This window comes from Ostrinia furnacalis, unplaced genomic scaffold (assembly GCF_004193835.3).
Source record: "Ostrinia furnacalis isolate ACB-3 unplaced genomic scaffold, ASM419383v2 OfSCF6932, whole genome shotgun sequence".
Taxonomy (NCBI): domain Eukaryota; kingdom Metazoa; phylum Arthropoda; class Insecta; order Lepidoptera; family Crambidae; genus Ostrinia; species Ostrinia furnacalis.
This window is the reverse complement of record NW_021137171.1, coordinates 501661-522346: the sequence shown is the minus strand read 5'-3', so window position 1 is coordinate 522346 and position 20686 is coordinate 501661. Positions and strand designations below refer to the sequence as shown.

The following is a 20686-nucleotide window of genomic DNA, read 5'->3' as shown; positions in this document are numbered from 1 at the left end:
GCTACGAAAATCGGAAAACAACTGAAAACAAGTGCCCTTCTGCTAGAATAACATGTCGTTCAGCCAGGTCGACGTGGCCTATCGCTAAATCTTGTTTATGCCTCCACTCGTATTAGTTGATATCTTTTTAAGGGTGCCGAAAGCCGACTACACATTATTCCTTTGCGCGCCAGTAAACGGGAGAAGTGAGGTAAAAGTAATGAATGAGTTCGAGAAATGAGGTAAAAACTCATTAATTTCATACCACTTTGTAAACTTAGATTCAAAAACAAACTTTCCCGTAGATAGACACATTTTTCTGCTATATCATGACAAGGTATAGAGTTTTCATTATTCGTACTTGTGCTATTATTTCGGAAACCTACTCAATTAGTTTTGATTTATTGCCAAATAAATTATAACTTTTTTACGTTCCCAAGATAAGTGTATCTTTTTTATTAAACTATATTTAGTATCCAAACATTTTGGAGAAAATTTGTACTTATTATAAGGAAGGAGGAAAGACATCGAAGTGATCCATTGAAAAGTTTTGGGAGATTGAATTATTAATACACTGATTAAACACTTATTACAAGAATATTATATTTTCTTACATTTATGTAGATTATAAAAAGGCAATCTATTCTCAGAGTCAAATAACCACGAACAAATACTTGCAATGGGAAGAAAATTACTCCTTTCTCAGTAATTTTCGATAGAAAATGAAGGATGTTTATTATTAGACTAGAACTTAATTATCTAGAACCAGCAGTGTATGTTATGCACGGAAAATAGGCCCGGCTGGCCATGTGAATTTTGGAACAACGTTAATTAAAACTTTCCACTAGAAACTAGATTGAATCCTCAATGGACGTGTCCCATAGATGATCCTCTATAGCTGACACATCAACACAAATCGTAATTGAATATGGAAATTCTAAGCTACGTATTTTCATTTATTTCTTGAATAATATTATGAAAATTTCGAAAAATCTTGTGTATTTCATGCAGTGAATCTTATTAGTTTTTTTTATTATTATGATAGGAATTTAAAAAATGTAAATAGCACACTGATATTATTGTAATTCGATGAGTTTGATTGCATTTTGTTCAAAAATTCGAATCAAGAATGTTCGCAGCAAAACTTTTTTGAATTATTAAATAATATAGTAATATTACTTGACACTGGCAAATCGCACGAAGCCATAAGATATAAAAAAAATTAAGTATTCAAGGAGGCTGTATTCCCAAAATAAAAAAAACAATCGTTAGGCTTGCGTTACCCAAAAAGGTCGGACAAAAAAGAACCCCGCTTATTTTTTCACTCAACATTTGTTTCCAGCCAGTGGCTTTTCAATCTAACGTTTTCTTTTTTAATGAAGACAACCAAACGCAATATGTTTTCCCCGCTTATCCTGACAAAGGGTTAACACGCGTTTTAACCGGTCAAATAAGTAATCCGGTCGGGGAAGGTCCGATCAGACCGCAATGTTTGACCGCACCCGACGCCTGGCTTGATGCTCTGGCTTAAGTACATATTGTGGGGAATGCGTGCGTATATTTTAATATTTCATTTCAGACATGTCCAAATTCATTAAGAGCATTGGCATATTTTGTGCATCGCCTAAAGATTTTGTATTTTACATCGATATCTATAAAAACGAAAGGTCACTGATTGACAGACTCACTCATCACAAAATACAGAAACTACAAGTGCTAGGAGTCTCAAATTTTGCATGGGGGTTCCTTTTAGAACGTAGGTACTCACTAAGAATGGATTTTACGAAACTAAGGGGGTAAAACGGGATCCACGCGTACGAAGTCGCGGGCGGCCGGTAATACAGGGTGACTGGTAATTAGTACAATAAATATGACATATTATTTTCAAGTCACAGCAATAATAGAGTCGCAAGAAATCTACTATGGTGACTTTACTTAATGTGAACAAACAAAGTTTTGTTTAATATTAATAAAACATTATAAAAACAATCAACTCGTATTACACGAGTGAAGTTAACTCAATTATAAAATTAACAATATGCACGAACCAATTTCTGTATTATTAAGTAATCTAAAGTATATGGTAAGATAATACAGGTTCACGAGTAAGGGTGAGACTGCATGGGATTTTTTTTTCCTCAACTAATAACAGTGTTACTCGTTTAGGTGTGACTCGTTGGGAACTAGCGCTTTTAAACCTTGTCCAGGAGGGCGAATTCGCCGCGAATGTCTTCGCGCGTAGAATCATAGAGATACTAGCGCCGAATTTTGTCAGTGTGCGTGCGCGCCGCATACGTATTGGCGCGCTCACATACAAACCGCGCTCGGTGCGTTTCTATGAAGACGCCCTACTCATTTGTATTTACTCTGCTAGCAGCCAAGACAGTGCATCTATAAGGCACGCGCGAATTGAAAATTCGACTCGTGCGAGTCTTGTGAACGCAAGTCACGCTTGCGCGCGCATCCGTAGTCAGTAAGGATTAGTGTACTCGTAGTATCGTAGCTCGTAGCACAGTAAGGAATATAGTGAACTCGTAATTTCGTATCCCGTAGTATAGTAAGGATATTATGCTAGTGTATTCATAGTTTTGTAGCTCGTAGCACAGTAAGGATAAATGTAGTGTACTCGTAGTTTCATAGCTCGTAGCACAGTAAGGATAAATGTAGTGTACTCGTAGTTTCATAGCTCGTAGCACAGTAAGGATAAATGTAGTGTACTCGTAGTTTCATAGCTCGTAGCACAGCAAGGATATTATGTAGTGTACTTGTAGTTTCGTAGCTCGTAGCACAGCAAGGATAATAATAATGACGTGGTGTACGGTACCCGTAGTTTCACAGCAAGGATAGTGTACCCGTAGTTTCGTGGCTCGTAGCACAGTAAGGATAAATGAAGTACACTCGTAGTTCCGTAGCTCGTAGCATATTATGCACACAACAACATATCAGACTTACATTTTTAGTGTAAAATCACAGTGTTAGTTGACGTGCCGTTGTATGTACTTAAAATAGGACTTACGTTTGGCTGCGATGCCTTGTGCCAGTAGCAGGACCGCCAGGATGGTAACCGCAAAACAGGTTTGAGCCATTTTATGTAAGTACTGAAACAATTGAAAAAAGCATAAGAAAAGAAACTCTATGAAAATAACATTAAACATGTAACGTTTTTTAGAGCCTTTAAAGTCTAAACAAAAGTGAAAATTCCTACATCGAAAAGTGTTAGCCGTTAACTGAAATTAACTGTCTTATCTAAAGTCAAGAAAACCTTCACATAGTTTAGCTGTCCTGTATCAATATTTTTATTAATTTTACTTTTTATTGTTATGTAATTTGTGGTATTCAGCTACGTTTAACTATTTGTTTTTAAATAAAAATAAGAATAAAATAGCCTTAAAATCTGAGTTATCTGGTACGCAGAGTAACAAGAGCTCACTAATCGATTAAAATTGTATAAATAAGTTACTAAGTACACAACGTAACACGTGCCTTATCCGACCTTTTTGTTACAACAAAATGAACAATAAAAAGTAAACAATAACACTTAAAGAAATCATAGGACCAACCATTTGTTGAATGTCAACTTTGATGTTAGAGGCCGAAACACTCGGGTCTTCGCGTCATTCATTTGTACTTTTATTATAATTATTCTGGCAACACTTCAAAAGGAGTTGCGACGCAAATGTTGCCATTTTCAAAATTGTTAACGAACTTCATAAATTACTATTTATGGAGAGGTTGGCAAACCACAAAAATACTTTGGCTCTTAAACTTTACTATGGTTTTAACAAGCTTAGTGATTTTATACCACTATTTAACTTTAATCAAACTTGGCGGCGCACTGTACTTAGCAGACGAGGCGAAGAAAATCGGCAAGACTTGGAGCGAGATCAAACGCGAAGCTCAAGACCGAACGCGATGGAAGACTGTTGTGGACGCCCTCTGCCCCATCTAGGGGACATAGGACCTAAAGTCAAGTAAGTAAGTCATTTAACTTCAAGTATTAAGATAACTATGAATAAGGTACAACATTGATGACGACAGAACATAATTTCTTAAAGTTATAAACAGATAATATCGAATTACAACTTCACAGTTATTTAATTTGACGGTTCAATAATTTTGTATTGCACTCCAGAAATCACTCTCTACACTGGTATGAGAGAGTGCTTAGTTTATTAATACGTAGTGTTACTCTAGTCGAGTAATTAAGACGTGGTATTAAGATGGACGTGCAGACTTAAGACCAAAGTTGAGGCGAACTTCAGAACTACAGTTCATCTCAGGTGATAGATAGACCAACTAGTAGTACATTATTAAATGAATAAACAATATACACTATTGTTAACCTAAAAAGATTTGTTTTTTTTTTGTAATGACTATTCAATACAAAAAAAAAACAAATCTTTTTCGAGCCTATGCTCTGAAGCTACTGGACGGATTTGAAAAAATATTTCACTGTTAGAATTATTATTTTTTCTAATGAACATACCGTACGACGTTCACCGTCTCATCTAGTTGATATTTAATTTTTATTCTGATAATTATTTAATTTTGTGTGCAAATAAGTACCTATAAAGGTCCTTAATTCTCTTTTTTTAAGTCACGGTTTTTAAAGTCTTTCTTGCTAATAGCTATTTTCGTTTGCTTTAAAAACCATTTTCACAATGCTATTTCAAAACTAATAACATTAAAGAAACTCTAATAAACAGTCATTTCATATGTCAGTATAATAGCTATTGAATTCCGCACTGATGTGGGCTTTGGTATTGAAGGCTGACGTGATGTGAGTCACTCGAACTTTTTATCGTAAAAGTTGGATCTGTGTCAATGCGCCGCTATTCACGCCTCTATCATGTATGGTCGCTGCATGTGGCATATTTAACTGAATGCAATTTTATATAGCACCAAAGTACCTATGTAAACAAACAAATCGGTATTCATCTATTTTAACAACCTTGTTGATTTTTCAATCGTCAAATAAATTTTAAGGGTGGGTTGCACCATCTTACTTTAACTTTGACAAACGTCAAAAAGCTGTCAAACTCCATACAAAAAGCACAGGTTATCGTCATTGTTACCGTTAAAGTTAGGTGGTGCAATTCAGCCTAACTGAAGGAATAAGTTTGGCACATTGACAGTTTCAGTATGGGAAATATTATTATGTCAAAATGACTAGTTTATTCTTCAGTTAAAAAAACAAAAGTTTGAATCTTTGGTATGTACGAGTAAAACTGTTTCATTTTAATCTAAATCGTAAACAGGAGAAAATCTTCAATTCAAACCTTCTCTAATTTATTGTAAAATTGGCATGCTTGAACAAGCGTTTCCCCAAAATTAATAAAACTGTTTAATACAAAATCAATCAGCAATCACTCCAAACTAATTTCGCTGTAATAATAAATTAACGGCCATTTTATTTGTTGAAAATAATGTTACTATAAACCCTGTAAACAACGTGAAAATTACGCTTTAAATGCATATCAAAGTCCAGCTTCTGAAGTCAAATCGAATTATGAAACATGGCAACACTTGGTCCTGAATGAAATTTCACGAGCAGTCCTCAGATGTAATTAGGACGCAAAACAACGAAGTAACACATTCGGACGATGGCCAGCACGTGGAGACCTCCAGTGGGTAATCTTAGGACTGTATTACAGAAGTAAACTTAAGATTCAGAGTCGATTAAGTCTCAAACATAGTAATTAAAATAGAAAAAAAAATTGTAAGTTATTTATGATCCATATTACAGGACGAAGAAAAAGTCGATTCAATCTCAAACATAGTAATGGAAATAAAGATAAGTACATCGTTTTTCATGCTCTGACATGAACAGTACGTGACTAGTTACAGCTTGCTGTTTCGGCTGTGTTTCTACAACCGCTCTCATAAGCAACACAACCTACATGTAAAGCTGTCAAACTCTATTTAAATTGTAATAGAACGCGAAAGTTTAAATAAGTAAGATGAAAAACCTAATTGTTGCTGAAGTAAAGAATCTTATATCTTTTTGGCTCGCTAAAGCAATTATTTTTTCATCCCGAGTCTTAAAGCTTTAACAACAATGTAACCACAGTAACAAGAACTGAACTAATTGTTACATTAAATATTTGCAACAAAATGCTACAAATTTCACATTTCATTTGACTTTGATTAAGCTGAATATGTTGCGATGGAACAGTTTTAGTGGAAGATTTGTTTAGGTTATTTTTCCAGTAGCGAGCCATCTCCCCAATAGCTCTCCACTTCAATGTTCAGTATACAAAAATATTTTAACTATGACTCTAAAATAATTGGGCATTGCAGAGGCCAACCTACACTGGCCAGTCCAGTCCATTGACGACAAGCGGATCGGTATCTGACGCCCCAAGCGCTGCGGGCTCCACGAAGATTTGATTACCAGCGGCAAGACGACATCGTCAGTCAAATACTGGCACAAACTCGGAATTCAAACTTAGTTTTTTAATCACGAGAGAAAACAAATGTGACGTTTGGTCTTTAAAAATGCTGGCTGAATTGATAAAAAATGATGCCTTCTTAATTTCAAGTTGAAAAGCGATAGGTAACAAAAAAGTTTAATTGTTTGTTTGTTGTTTTTCTTGGACCACAAATTCGAAATTTGAATTTACTGCAATGTTTTCGCATTTTGGTTTCTTTTTAAAGTTTTGGCACAGAGGTTACAACATACACCGACCTCCTTCTGGGTCCGCTTACAAATAATTGTCTAGGAGTGAAAACTATGTTCATATTGTTCATTGTTCAGAAGTGCAATTTTTTCAAGCCATGGACACAATACATTTCGCATTTATAACTTAATAATAATAATGCTTCTTTCAAACCTAAAATACTTGTACTGTGTATTCCCAACGGAACTGAATCTTATATTCCCCACCACTACAGATCCTAAGGGATCTGGATTTCTATTTCTTTGACAGACTGAAACACACGCGCTTAAAATATTTACAGAAACAACAAGATTTGTGCTAAAGATTTACAAATAGACAGTTTGATCGTTGTCCTACAAAATACCCAATATCAAGAAAATAGGAAAATTCCCGCACTAAAACAAATTAATATCAGACATACACGTAGCTAAAAATATAAGAAATAATTATACGAGTACCAAAGAAACAAACAATGTCCTCTAGGAATTTTTTGGGACGTAATACGGAGTCCACGCTTATATTTATTATTTATACTAGTGACATTCTAGAAACAGTAATTACTTATACAAAATTACATAGAGTAATTAACCTAGCCATGTTACAGAAAACAAAAACTACATTGTCTGTACCGCAATGTCTTGTGGGAAAATTTTAAACTTTAAAAAAATACTTACATTTCAAAAGTTTAAAATTACCTATTGTCAAATTAAATTATCTTGATACTTGATGACGTTACTGCATCATGTTCAAGTTTAGGGAGTTATGTTTCAGAACTTTATCCAGTTCCTCTTTAATAATAGATTGCCATTAACGCTTGTCGTTATTAAATTATACTGCAGTTGCTCGTTGCCAGTTAAATTATAAAGCGGCAAGCCGAATCTTAGTACCTGTCAGGTAAAATAATATCCCCGCATAGGTACTCTATTTTATAATGACTTCATTAGCTGAGAAACCTACATTAGACTTTTATTAGGGGAGACCGAGGAGAGTTGTGACATTGTCGATTTTTGGAAACCTATTAACTATCAGCGATCTCGCAACAGCGCGCATTTGATAGCTCGAGACTTGAACTAAAAAACGCGCTCTGTTAGGAACTCGCTAATACCTAGTAAATAAGTTCCAAAAAATCGACTCAACTATTGTGGTGAGCTCACTTGTGATACAAGCATATTTAGCTTAGCACGAGGAGCTAATAGTAATTGCTACAAATTACTAGTAAATAAAAAAAGTCGCAACTCTCCTCGGTCTCCCCTACCTTTGAAATAATAGCAAAAAAAAATATTTTTACAATTCTTCAGCTACGTGTTTGAGCCATGTTCATGAATTTACGATTCTTTAGCAGTGTCCACCAAAAGTCATATTGTAGACTTTGCACTGTATATTTGACAGAGCAATCCCGCTGGCAGTAAACTAAATGATGCTCCATACACTGAGGCGATGAATAAAAGATACAAATGCACTAAAATGACGAGTCTAGATTCCATAACTTTAACGTGTCACAATAACATGTCTGTATCCTCAGGGAATGTAAATAAAAAACGGGATACGGCATTTACATACATAAGAACTAAATCAAAGTAAGAGTTAGATAGTTGATTAAACGTTTTCTTGCATTATTATAATGATTTTTTCTTTATTTCGAACAAATTGTCGTCGCGCTTTGTTTTCTGGAAAGGGACTGCTTTTTAGCAAACAGGCCACAAAAGAGCTGACTACTATTTTTCCTTTATTATTTTATTACACTACTTATTCTTCCTTACAAAACAGACTGTACTTATCAAATAATTGTACATCGAGTTTTACCTAAAATAAACACATCGAAAGTAATTTTTCGTAAAATGATACTTAAGGCTTATACTTTAGCTTATACTTTAACTTGAAAGGTAAAGTATAAGCTAAAGTATAAGCCTTAAAGTACTATAACCTAAAGTCACACACTGATACTTTATTAAGATCCCGCAAGTTTCCGATGTCTTTAGACGTGCTCTAATCGACTCACACCCTTAACCCCCATCATGGTAGACCACCATAACTTCGTACCCTTCATCGAGGTTTCCAAATTGTTCAAACATCCTCATAGAAAGTTTCAAATTGGTTCGAACACCTCAATGGCGTAAGATAATCGAATAAACTTCTCGCGATTGATACTGACAACTTTGATTTTTTTTAACATTTCATTTTTTGTTTTTATGAATTTTGTTTTTCTTGTATTTTACAAAAAACTGTAACATTATTTTTCGTTCTTAAGAAAACGCGTGTAAGCCTGACTGTGAGTCTTAAAAAAAAGAAAGAAAACATTCTGTGACATACTCGTACCTAAGAAAAAGAAGAACACAGAACTTTTAAAATCTTCCTTGTTTTAGCTCCATTATCATAATAGACTAAGTGAAATAAAACACTGACATAAACATAACAAAACCTCTTCCTACTTTAACTACGGAATCCTAAAAACGCCGTATTGTTTGAGTAACTTATTAAAACTCGTATGGTAATGGATCCGTAGGAGACATAATTTTTTTACTGATCATTACAGAACGTTATGTGTTTCATTCATTTACCATAATGCTCTGTAATGCACAAAAGGTACCATCTTACCGAAGTAAAGTTTTACTACCGTTTTACTACCCTTATGACGATTGAAAGAGTGAAATATTCGACAAGCAACGATTTACGTGATCGAAGTAAAAGAAAACAGCCATGATAACACTTAACAACTACTAACGAGGCACCGAGAAACTTAAGATTTTTGGCTGTAGACAATGTAGGTAGGTATCAATCGTTATAGATTTTTATTTGATAAGGTCACACACATGCTGTTTGTTACTTAGGATGTACCGTTCTCAGGAGACGTATCAAAAACTCATTAAAACTCATTAAAACTCAAAACTCTCATTAAAAATCATTTATTTCTGTAAATAGGCTTAAAAAAAGCACTTTTACACGTCCCAGTATTAACCCTACCACTGCTTCAGGACAATAAATGGGCCAGTGCTGAGAAGAAGCAGCGCAAGAAACTCAGTCACTATTGTCAGCCTCTTTTTCAAAGGTTTACATGCTTTAAAATGTACAAAGTTATAAATATTTATGCGAGCTAGGCAGTAACGTATCCCAAACATTTTTATCTTTTAAATAATCATCGACTTTATAGTAGCCCTTTTTCATTAAGGTACTTTTAATATGTGCTTTGAATTTATGAATGGGTAGTTCTACAACAGTTTGTGGTAATTTATTAAAGAATTTAATACATTTTCCCATAAATGAATTACCAATCTTATGCAATCTGAAATTTGGAACGGCAAGTTTATTTTTGTTTCTTGTATTAAAGTTATGCAAATCGCTCTTTTTCGTGAATTGCTCTATATTTTTGCGGACATATAAAAGGTTTTCATAAATGAACTGTGAAGCTACTGTCAGTATGTTTATTTCCTTAAAAAAATCTTTCAAGGAAAATCGGGGTCCAAGGTTATAAATGGCCCGCACTGCTCTCTTCTGCAGAACAAACACAGTTTCAATGTCCGCGGCTGAGCCCCACAACAATATGCCGTATGACATTATACTATGAAAATAGCTAAAATATACTAGCCTTGCCGTTTCAATGTCAGTTAATTGCCTTATCTTTCTCACTGCAAAAGCAGCCGAACTGAGCCTTTTTGACAAAGTTTCAATATGAGGACCCCATTGAAGTTTAGCATCTAAAGTGATTCCCAGGAATGTTGTGGAATTTATGCTATTTAATGGTTCATTCTTCACCATTAATTGCGTGGAAACCTGCCTCACATTAGGTAAGGTAAATTTAATGCACTTAGTTTTGTTTGCATTTAACAATAAGTTGTTAACAGTGAACCAATGTAGAACCTGTGAGAGTGTGTTATTAATATCGTCAAAATTTACTTTACCTCTATCAACTTTGAAAATGAGAGATGTGTCATCAGCAAATAACACAATATCACACAGATCTTTTACAAAGTAAGGAAGGTCATTAATGTAAATAAGAAATAGCAAAGGTCCCAATATTGATCCCTGCGGCACACCCATAGTAAGAGGTGCTCCAGAAGACTCAGTTCCGTTAATACAAACTTTTTGTTTTCTGCCTGTGAGATACGAGTTCAGCAGATCAAGTGACTTATTCGAAACACCATAATGTCGCAATTTGTTTAGTAAGGTTTGGTGGTCTACACAATCAAACGCTTTTGAAAGATCACAGAAAATACCAACAGCGTCCTTTTTACTCTCCCAAGCATCAAAGACGTGTTTCAATAGTGCTACCCCAGCGTCAGTAGTACTTCTACCTTTCGTAAAACCAAATTGCTTATTGTGTAATAATTTGTTAAAAATGAAGTGAGATAGAAGTTGGTGGAAAATAATTTTCTCGAAAATTTTGCTAAGTACTGGTAGAATAGAAATCGGTCGAAAATTAGAGGGGTCACATTTGTCACCAGCCTTGAACAATGGAATTATTTTACTTAACTTCATTAAGCTAGGAAAGCAACCTTGATCAATACATGTATTAAAAATGAATGCAAGGTGAGGAGCTATGGTGTCAATAATTGTTCCAATTATACTGACGGAGATTCCCCACAGGTACTCAGTTTTTTTCATATTTAATTCTCTAAAGGTTTTAATTATTGCCATCACAAAATTGATAGGTAGTTATCGTTGCATTAATAAAGATAATTGACTCCAATGGATAGCACTTTTTCTTCAAACTTATAAATAAGATCTATAGGTAAATGTTTTAATAGTTCATTCATTTTTTTAGTTCATTCACAAATACAACGCCGTCCCTAAATCAAAGTTAGCTTTTTAAGACTTGCGTTTGTATCTAAGTAATAAAACGAGTGTAGGTACAAATGTGTCTTGTTTATTTTTGTGATATCTTTGAAACAAAGTGTAGGTCTATTCCATAGTCTAATACGATATTTCCCAGTCAATTCCCCAGTGCACGAAAAGATGAATAAAATCTTCAATACTAAATGGGAAATAGCTGGAACAACTGAAGTAAAGAAATACATTTAATGTAGAACCTCTCGGTTTAACCGCATGATTTGAAAAATAGTAGTAACAGGTTTTTGGAAAGCTTTTGTAAAATTAATAAAAGTTAGAAAGTAGAAGGATGTAACTAACCGATGTTAATAAGTGCGTCATAAATAACATACCTACTTATTTAAAACTATATTTTATAGATACAAAAAAATATTTTAATTTGATACTGACGATATTATCTTCCACAAGGGGGCGGCAGGTGCGTTAAATATTTTTTTATAATTCCAATTCAAACTAACTCTACAAACACCTTTACGCGAAGTAGGCGATGACTTATAATAAAATGTTTTTAGAATAAGATGAGGTGATGTGTAGATGGATGGATAGGTAATATCTGAACGTATAGTTATATTCTAATTTGTTATGTCCGATTATCATATACAAGAAACAAGATAAAAGGCTACAGAGGTGTATAAATAAACGTATTATGTTGAGTACCTGAATTATTCATTTATTTTCATGAATATTTTGCACTTAAACCAATTGCTCAAGTGCTCCAATAAATTTCCTTGTAATGTTGATGAGAATAATTCTTTTTTTTCAAACACCTTTCTTTATGAGTTATTATTTTACCTAAAAATAACATAATTTGTAGGTGTCATTTTTGAGTGACCGTCTTTAACATTGTTGAAAGTTTCAGATTCATATCTATACAATCTAAATTGATAAATAATAATAGCCAGGCAAGTATTTCCTTTTTTTTTAAAGTTAAAGTTATAGTTGCTAAGTTAACATAAAACTTTAATAAACAAGAATTAGATTAGTAATTCCAAAAAACCATTTGCAAAATTATTTATGCTCTATACAAATTGGAAGTTTTATTAGCAAACTAAAAATAAGAATTTTTAATAGACGCAAAAAAATAATCATATTTTTTTGCGTCAAATCTAGCCAACCACTTTTCCAATAAAAAAACTGTCAACGTAAAGATTACAGTACTATGACCAGTAAAATGGAACTGGTCTGAATGATCTTACAGTAATTCTGGAGGAAGTGAGCTGTGGAGATAAGACATTATAGTTTCTGGAGCCGTTTTATGCGGTGCAGCGGCTGATCGTACTCGCTGTATATTTTTGAATGACTGCACTCTGCGATTGTATACAGTATCTTTCATAAGGTTGTGACGCATTTGAAAAAAAATTAAGTTACTTTGGATTAATGGATTTAAAAAAGAAGGAGCTTCATAATTCGGTTTCCTATATTTTTGTAAATTATCATTAGATTCTTTTAAGGCTACATCCTCCGTGGTTGAGGATTCCGGGTGAAGCTCGCTTCCACCTTCGGCCTGATCGTCACTTACCATCAGGTGAGATACAGGCCAAAAGCTTCCTCGTAGTAAAAAAAAACATCCTCATACTGAACAGAAAATCAATTTAATTTTATATCAAATGCTAAGAATGTTTTATTTTATATCAAGCAACAATTTAATTTATATCAAGTACCAAATAGGTACTCAAAATCAAGTAGTTTAATGATTATTTTTTTATTCCTTTTACAATTTCAAAATTGCTACTAAACATTAATGCTCGAATAATGCTTGTGGCGTCTTTTTGGCACAAAAATATGCGTGTATAGTTTTAAGTCTCTTTGTTCTTTTTTTTTTGTCTTTTTGTGTCAAATAAAGTTTTTCTTATTTTATCTTAAAACGGACTATTTCCCATTTCAACTTAATCTTTCAACACTAGAGCTAAAATCTACAAAGCGGCAACCCTATTTGCATTGCTTTGCCTTGCCTCAATGCAAACTATTCTTGTGTCTAAATATTGAAGAATCTATATGAAAATGAAAAGTATATTTGTCAGAGAAAAGATATCCCAAAGATCAAAAGGTTTTGTTTATTTTGATATGCAGCTTGATTTCAATTTATATTAATCTAGCGAGTGACCCGGTAAAATTTTGAAAAGGAATATTTAAGTAATGTTATTTTAAAACTCAAAGCTCTTTCGTGAATTAAGTTTAAAGCATGAAATAATTGGATTTCCGCATTCCTTCAAATGGTACTTGTAGAGATTAGCCTCCTGTGGAGGTGGGTGACTTTCATTTAATACAAATAAAGCTTGAAATATTTGTTTTATGAATATTTTATTGTACAACACAATTTATGAATATTTTATTTATTTAAATAGTACTAATTTTCTTATATTCTTGTTTCTACAAAATGTTCTTTTAACTATGTTTCAGGCCGTTTAAAATCTGCCTTTAATTGATCTAACAGTGAAATTATAAATTAAATACTGATCATGTTGTTTATTCAAATCTAAAAGGAATAGCAACGATATTTGATTAAATTTAATTGATTTTACAATCAGAATTATTGTGAAGCTCTTGTTTTTCGTTTTGTTAAAACTTCAAGGAAGATATTGGCGGCAGAGTGTGCAACATTAGCGGAAAAACTTTATTTTCCTCAGAAATTAAAAAAAACAAATAAGTCAGTACAGCACAATGGTATTTAACTGATTTGGAAAAAGTTTAAAGTGAGTGGTGATTGGTTTAAAAAAGTTCACAAGGATAATATTCCTGTTCACTCAGGACACTTGCAAAATCTTATAAAAAATATCCAAAAATCGAACTTGCAGTTTTTTAATCGTGTAGGTATCATAAATTATTTGCCCTGCCGGAAATCACAACCGCGTGGACTTCCGTGTGCTATGTAGCATAATAATATGTGTAATAATAAAATTTAATTTCGTACACAGATTTACACGACAATGATATCAAAAGAGTAAGTTTTTACTTGTTTAAATAAATTGCTAATTTACGGGCGAGATTTCCGGGAAAGTCATAGTCTGTTGGGCTATAAAAAATAACTTTAACGCATTGTCATAGCCATAAATTTTAGTAATTATATGATATTTAATGGAAAATCATGAAAACTTTTAAATACTATTTTATTTACATCAAAATAGGTATACTCGTAGTTGAAAGAATTGTGGCTTATTATTTTATTTATTTTTAATTTCCCCGAAAAACAACAAAAAAACATTCATTTTTTAGTCCGGTAGTCATTTCAAAACTTTATAATATGCATTTATAACTTTTTCCGTAAAATTATATAAACTTGGGCTTTAACTTCTTCAGCCTTTTTAAAATTTAACTAAATGTAACATCTATAAAAAAAAACACTTCCAAAACTTTCCGAAACTCGACAACATCTTCTCAAACTCGAAAAACTGTTATAACTTTTATAAGTGAAATGAGTTCAAAGCTACTTACGTTGGGTCTTCGTGATACTTGATACTTTTAGCAGCCGCGGCACATACTCTGAGCTTTCTGGCTCGGTGTTAAATGCGCCAGGGCGGGCGGGCCGCGAGCTTATATGCGCGTAGAGCTTACAACGGCCAGAGCGGTGCGTGGGCTTCGTGACGCCATAAGGAGTACCCTAACTGATTTGTGTGGAGTAGATAAGTTTGGGACTTGAAGCTTGGGTATGTGGAGAAACAAAAGCTCAGTGAGTTTTGGAGCTTTTGAATTGAGTTTAGCAAAAACATGACGTCACCATTAGGATTTTTATAGAAATATTAAGCAACTAGGTTACATCACTTATTTTTATAAAAAGAATTAACTAATTTTAAAACTTTATGAATTTTAAAGACCAACACATAGTATTTAGCATTAATTAATTTAAGATGTAAAAATGTACTGCCGATTGCAAAAATGACGTCAAGCTATAAGACACTTTTCAGATAGATAAATTTTAATATCAAAATAATTTTTAGTCTGCATTCTGTACTCATTATAAATGTGGAAACTTTGCTGATTTCTGTCCTATTTTTTGTGTGAATCCGTGTATGAAAATTGTTTGTTTCCCAAAAATTGACAAAAAAGAAGATATTAATGGTAAGGTTGACTTCACATGTTTTTCATTATGCAGTCGTAACGTAATCTCCTAATGCCAAGGTTGCGCCCTCATATGACTACATTACATCCCACACGTAGAAAAATAATAACGCGCTAAAATCACAGTAAAAAGATTCTTAACAAAAAGGTTTCATGGCATTTCTATACAATCCTAACTCTACCATCCCGCCCAACTTTGGCGGACCACTCGCGGCAGAGATTGCGACTCGGGTGACAGAGACGGCTGCGAGTTCTCTATATCTGTCTCTCTCACACCCAAACTTGGTTAGGGCTGTCACGCAGATGTTAAAAGTTTGAAATGTTTATGAAAACAGTCCCATAATGTTCCTAACACATTGTCATGTCTGATATTAAAATACATATAATATTTTTAATTAAAGGTGACAAAAAAAGATAATCGTAAAGTTGTATGTACTTCACAATACGCCATAATATTTTATTGTATTTGAATGCACTGCCCATGATCTTCAGTGTACTTTCCTTGTTCTTATTTAGCATTAAATCTCTCCCTAAGTCGCTTAAAAACTCAGAGCTTTTCCTTTTCAATTCTTTATGACAATAAAGTAGGTATTATTTTTTTCCTTCTTATAGCACAGAACTTACTAATGCAATGTGTAAGCTCCTGTAATGTTTTTTCATCATAAAATAAAATTAAAATTTTTAGAAATATTTTTGATTCGAATGAAAAATGTATACTTACCCAATTAAACCCATTTTTGTGGTATACTGCCATATTAGTATTACATTTCAATTAAGTAATACGTACTGATCATCAAGGTAAATACAGTTAAAAATTGAATGTCAAGTTATAGGCTGTATATTTTCGACTGTCATTTTTATAATTTTTAAACAGCCTTGCTCAAAAATTATTAAAAAAATTCCGACAATGGGCAGCACAGAGCCGCGGCGTTATGGGAATCCTTTGTTGAGGGCTTTGGCCATCAGTGGACATCATTTGGCTGAAACAAAGTCGACACAATGTATTCTACAATCGATAAATGCCATTTAATTTTAGGTAAATTAATGCCCGTATTCACAAACGATGATTGCTAAGTGAAGCAGAAAATCAAACTCACAGGGTTGAATAAATAGAGTTCTGTGATTGGTTCGGTGTCAACTTGTGCGTCAACGCGCACTGTGAGACCTCATAGTAATGTTTGTGAATACGGGCGTAAGCCCGGTGTTGTCAGCCCTACATCAGTGGCTCTCAATCAAATAATTGAAGGTGCAATCAGTTGATTGTGTGTTTTCAGTAGTTTATTGCGAGGAAGCCCTCAAAGCCTTTTAATTACTGCTCATACGCACACGCATCGGCTTATCACGCGGCTCTACCTGTATCTGTACAAGACAATATGTTAATAATAGTCACAATAAACATGAATAGGTACCTAAATGCAGTACTTACCTAAGTTTAGTACGTCCTTAACATAAATCCAATGAAAGAAGGTACTTATGTACTAATTTACAAAAAAAGGAGAATTTCAATATGAAACCTAAATAATAAGGTACCTACCTAGTTCAAATTCAGTATAGCACATCCCACACATTTTTCACACCTTTCGTTCTTTTCAGTTATTGTATTGTACTTTACGAAGATTAGTCAAACTGTCTAAGGTATTTAAGAACCTTTGAGGAAGTTTTGTTATTTTAGGGTATTAGGGGAGAGTGGGGTAAGACGGGGTCCTTAACGTTTGATGGTAAATAAAATTGACCGTAAAGAGTTTTATTAATTTGTTTTATTCTAATAATCTTCTTCGATAATCAGTCTTCATTGTTAATGTGTAATTTGGCAGTCTAATCAACATAATAAAATTTAAAAAAACAAAAAGTAGAAATACACCCTTATCCCCATCATGCCCCACCCCTAGGGTAAGATGGGGTACCCCCGTGGGTAAGATGGGGTACCAATAAGAGAGCAAGATGGGGTATGGCAGCAAACGACTATTTACTGTTCACAATGTTCACAAGTGGTATCTGCATCTTCGTCATCTAAACCTGCACAGCTGCAGTAAGCCCATTTGCCGCATGCTGAACAAGCAACCCAGCCTTCATTTGAGTCCAAATATAGGCCTTTACAATACAAACAAGGTGTATTTTCAGTATTGCTGTCACTATTCTCGTGTAATGATCTATTCTTAGCCCCTTTTTTCTTCTTTGTTACTCTTTTCTCCTTAGTTGCAGGTTTTTTTTGAGATTTTTTAAGTTCCCTCAACTTTTTTTTTCGCTGTTTATCCTCTTCCGCTTCTTTTTATTCTTAATCTTTTTTTTTATAATTTCTCACCATTCTAGAATAAAATAAATAGTAAAATTAGACATTTCTATGTCGCTTGCCTTCATACCCCATCTTGCCCCTTAACACCTACCCCAACATGCCCCCGTATGCCAAATAAAATTTGAAAAATAACTGAATAAAACCAGTACGCAGCAATGAGGAAAACGAGTTCTTACCTGTTAGTGTTGTTATTTTCACATTTGATAACATTTAAATCAATTGCGAGGTGTTATTATTTACGGAAAATACACGCCCAGTATAATATAGAAAAATCACTAGCTATTTAGCAAAAAACAGTTTTTTCCAGAAAACAAATCAAATGCGTGGTGTCGTTGTCCGCTCACTTCGATAACTGATAGCTGTAATGGCGGTGCGGCGTCAGGTGCTAAAACGATCTTGATTGGCTAATTCGTTCGCACTCAGGATCGGTCGCCCCGTCTTGCCCCCCACCCCGTCTTACCCCACTCTCCCCTAATCCATCGTAATAATTTACCATGTTAATGGTGTGTACACAATAATATGATAATAATACACACGTGTCTTTATAATAATACACATCACTTTGCTATTACAGCCTGTTTACCCTCAAGTCAAAAATAATATTGTTCAGGTTCCAATATTAAAACAAACTTTTCTCAGAAGATTTCTAATTATATGACATGTAACAGGAAATCTAAATATAAATATCTCAAAGGTGACTGACTTACTGACTGACTGACTGACATAGTGATCTATCAACGCACAGCCCAAACCACTGGACGGATCGGGCTGATTTGGCATGCAGGTAGATGTTATGACGTAGGCATCCGCTATGAAAGGATTTTACGAAACTCCACCCCTGAGGGGGTAAAACGTACGTAAAAAATGTTATTGTATTATAAATAATGTGACTTAAATTACGTCACAGAGCTACTTATACTGTCGAATGCTAAGTGCACCCACTCTACCACTAGGCGCTACCGCGGTCTAGGAACAGACAGCGCCATCTCTCGGCAATAAGGTAAAGTGATTCTCATCTGGTCATAAATAAGGATTTCGTCAAATTATCCTTACAAATTAACTAACAACTGTTCCAAAATTGAGTAGAGGACGGCTCATTTATCAATCTGAGTTAGCTGTATGGACGTAGCCATGGGCTCAGGGTATAATAACCCTCTTAGTAATAAAAGTTACAAACTTGTTGAACACCGTTTTAAAATAATATTTCCATACTAAACGTCACTTCAAAAGTCAAAACACTGTTCAACGAGTGTGTAAGTTTTATTGGTAAGGGGGTGTGTAATTAGGAAACTATACCCGCGGTCTTAACCGGGTAATTTTTTTCAAAAAAAAAAGTTTACTCCCTAGTACACTAGTATCTGACATGACCGATTGTTTTTGTGTCGTCTGTCGAGAGTGAACTTTCTTACGTATTTATGTAAGTATTGAAGCTAAGTACCTATAGAAAAAATATTTTTTTAGGTTTGGTTAGGTACCTTAAAGATCAGAGCCAGGGTGGGGCGCTTGCCCCACTCTGCCCCATCCTGCCCCACCACTACAATCTGTAGTCAGATTCAACATTCATTAGTAAATCTTCGTGATAACCCTTAATTATAGTTATTAAGTATACTAATTTAATTCTCTTTAAATCCAGATTATTATCTCAGCCCGGTCAGTGCCACCCGCACACTTCCAACACAATTCAATGAAACGTAGTAAACAGGAGTAATTTTATTAAGACCAGCTCAGAACTAGCGTGACTATAACGCGACGTGAGTGTGACATACATTCCAATATCTAAGGGATGTGGCACCACTAGTCTTGAGAAACTTTTGAAGTTGTCAAAGCACTGTAGAGTTTACAGGACGTCTTTTGTAGGTTGTATTGTTCTAAGTCAACCGATGAAATTACCATTGATTTCAAATCAAATTACAACCGAATAATTATACCTAACATTGCAATTAAACTAAAATAAGTCAGCATGAACAATACACAGTACAAAAATGTGTAAGTATGTATCTTTTATGAGTTAATCAATAATAGGTTATTTGCCAGCTGTGAAACTTTTATTAGTTACCATTTGCACAAATTACAAGAAAAGCAATGAAAACGAAAATTTTGGCTGGACTGGACCAACTTAACTATTTCTATTAGGTGTCCATTACAAACTAATTAGTATCATACTAATCGTAATGGACTTAATAATTTCATTTTCATGGAGCAATTCTCTGACTTGTACAGTAGTGTCTTCCCAAAAGGGCAACTACGCCAATTACATAGTTGCGAGACTAGAGAAATGGAATAACTTATTTTACCATTATCGTTTAAGTAGATAATTTTAAATGAATATTGTGCTAGCCAAAGCTAGGTTAATACCTTCTTGCTTTAGACATCTTCATTTCGGCTAATTGTAGTCCACTGCTGGACATGCCTGTCCAAGATGCCCCAAAAAGCTGTTATTTCAGTTTCTACTGCTATTTTCATACAGCCAGCTACTTACCTGCTATATTCATGACGTCATCAGACTCTAGAAATAAATCACAGAGTTTTGTTTTGAACCATTTGAGAACTTATTATGTCATACTGGTTATTTCCTGATAATGTTACCACTTTAGTCAAGTTAATGCAGTATTTCCTTACAGTTTTAGGATATGTAATAACATACCTACTCGTACATCTGTATTTTGGCGCAATGCCGAATCACAGTTTAAAATGTTACAAAATAAGATACAAAGATACAAAATGCTTCACATTTTGCTGAATTAGCGCCCTTTAAGACATAATTTGGAATGTTATCGGCCATTGCGTTGAACATTCACTCTAACGGCTGAATTTCCGAATTCATTTCTGTATCTAAAAGTGTCTCGGGAACTTTCGTCGAACAATTATCATGCAT

General features: G+C 34.1%; 1 protein-coding gene across 1 annotated transcript in view; it reads right to left on the bottom strand.

Annotated features, from left to right (window-relative positions):
• Window positions 1-14970, bottom strand: part of CCHa2 (neuropeptide CCHamide-2) — a 33764-nt gene extending 18794 nt beyond the window's left edge. Inside the window, exons 1-2 of the mRNA XM_028318564.1 lie at window positions 14895-14970; window positions 2996-3077 (exon numbers count right to left, since the gene is read on the bottom strand). Coding sequence (XP_028174365.1) covers window positions 2996-3065 — 70 coding nt within the window. The 5' untranslated portion in view covers window positions 3066-3077; window positions 14895-14970. The remainder of the gene's footprint in view (window positions 1-2995; window positions 3078-14894) is intronic.
• Window positions 14971-20686: the final 5716 nt, after the last annotated feature.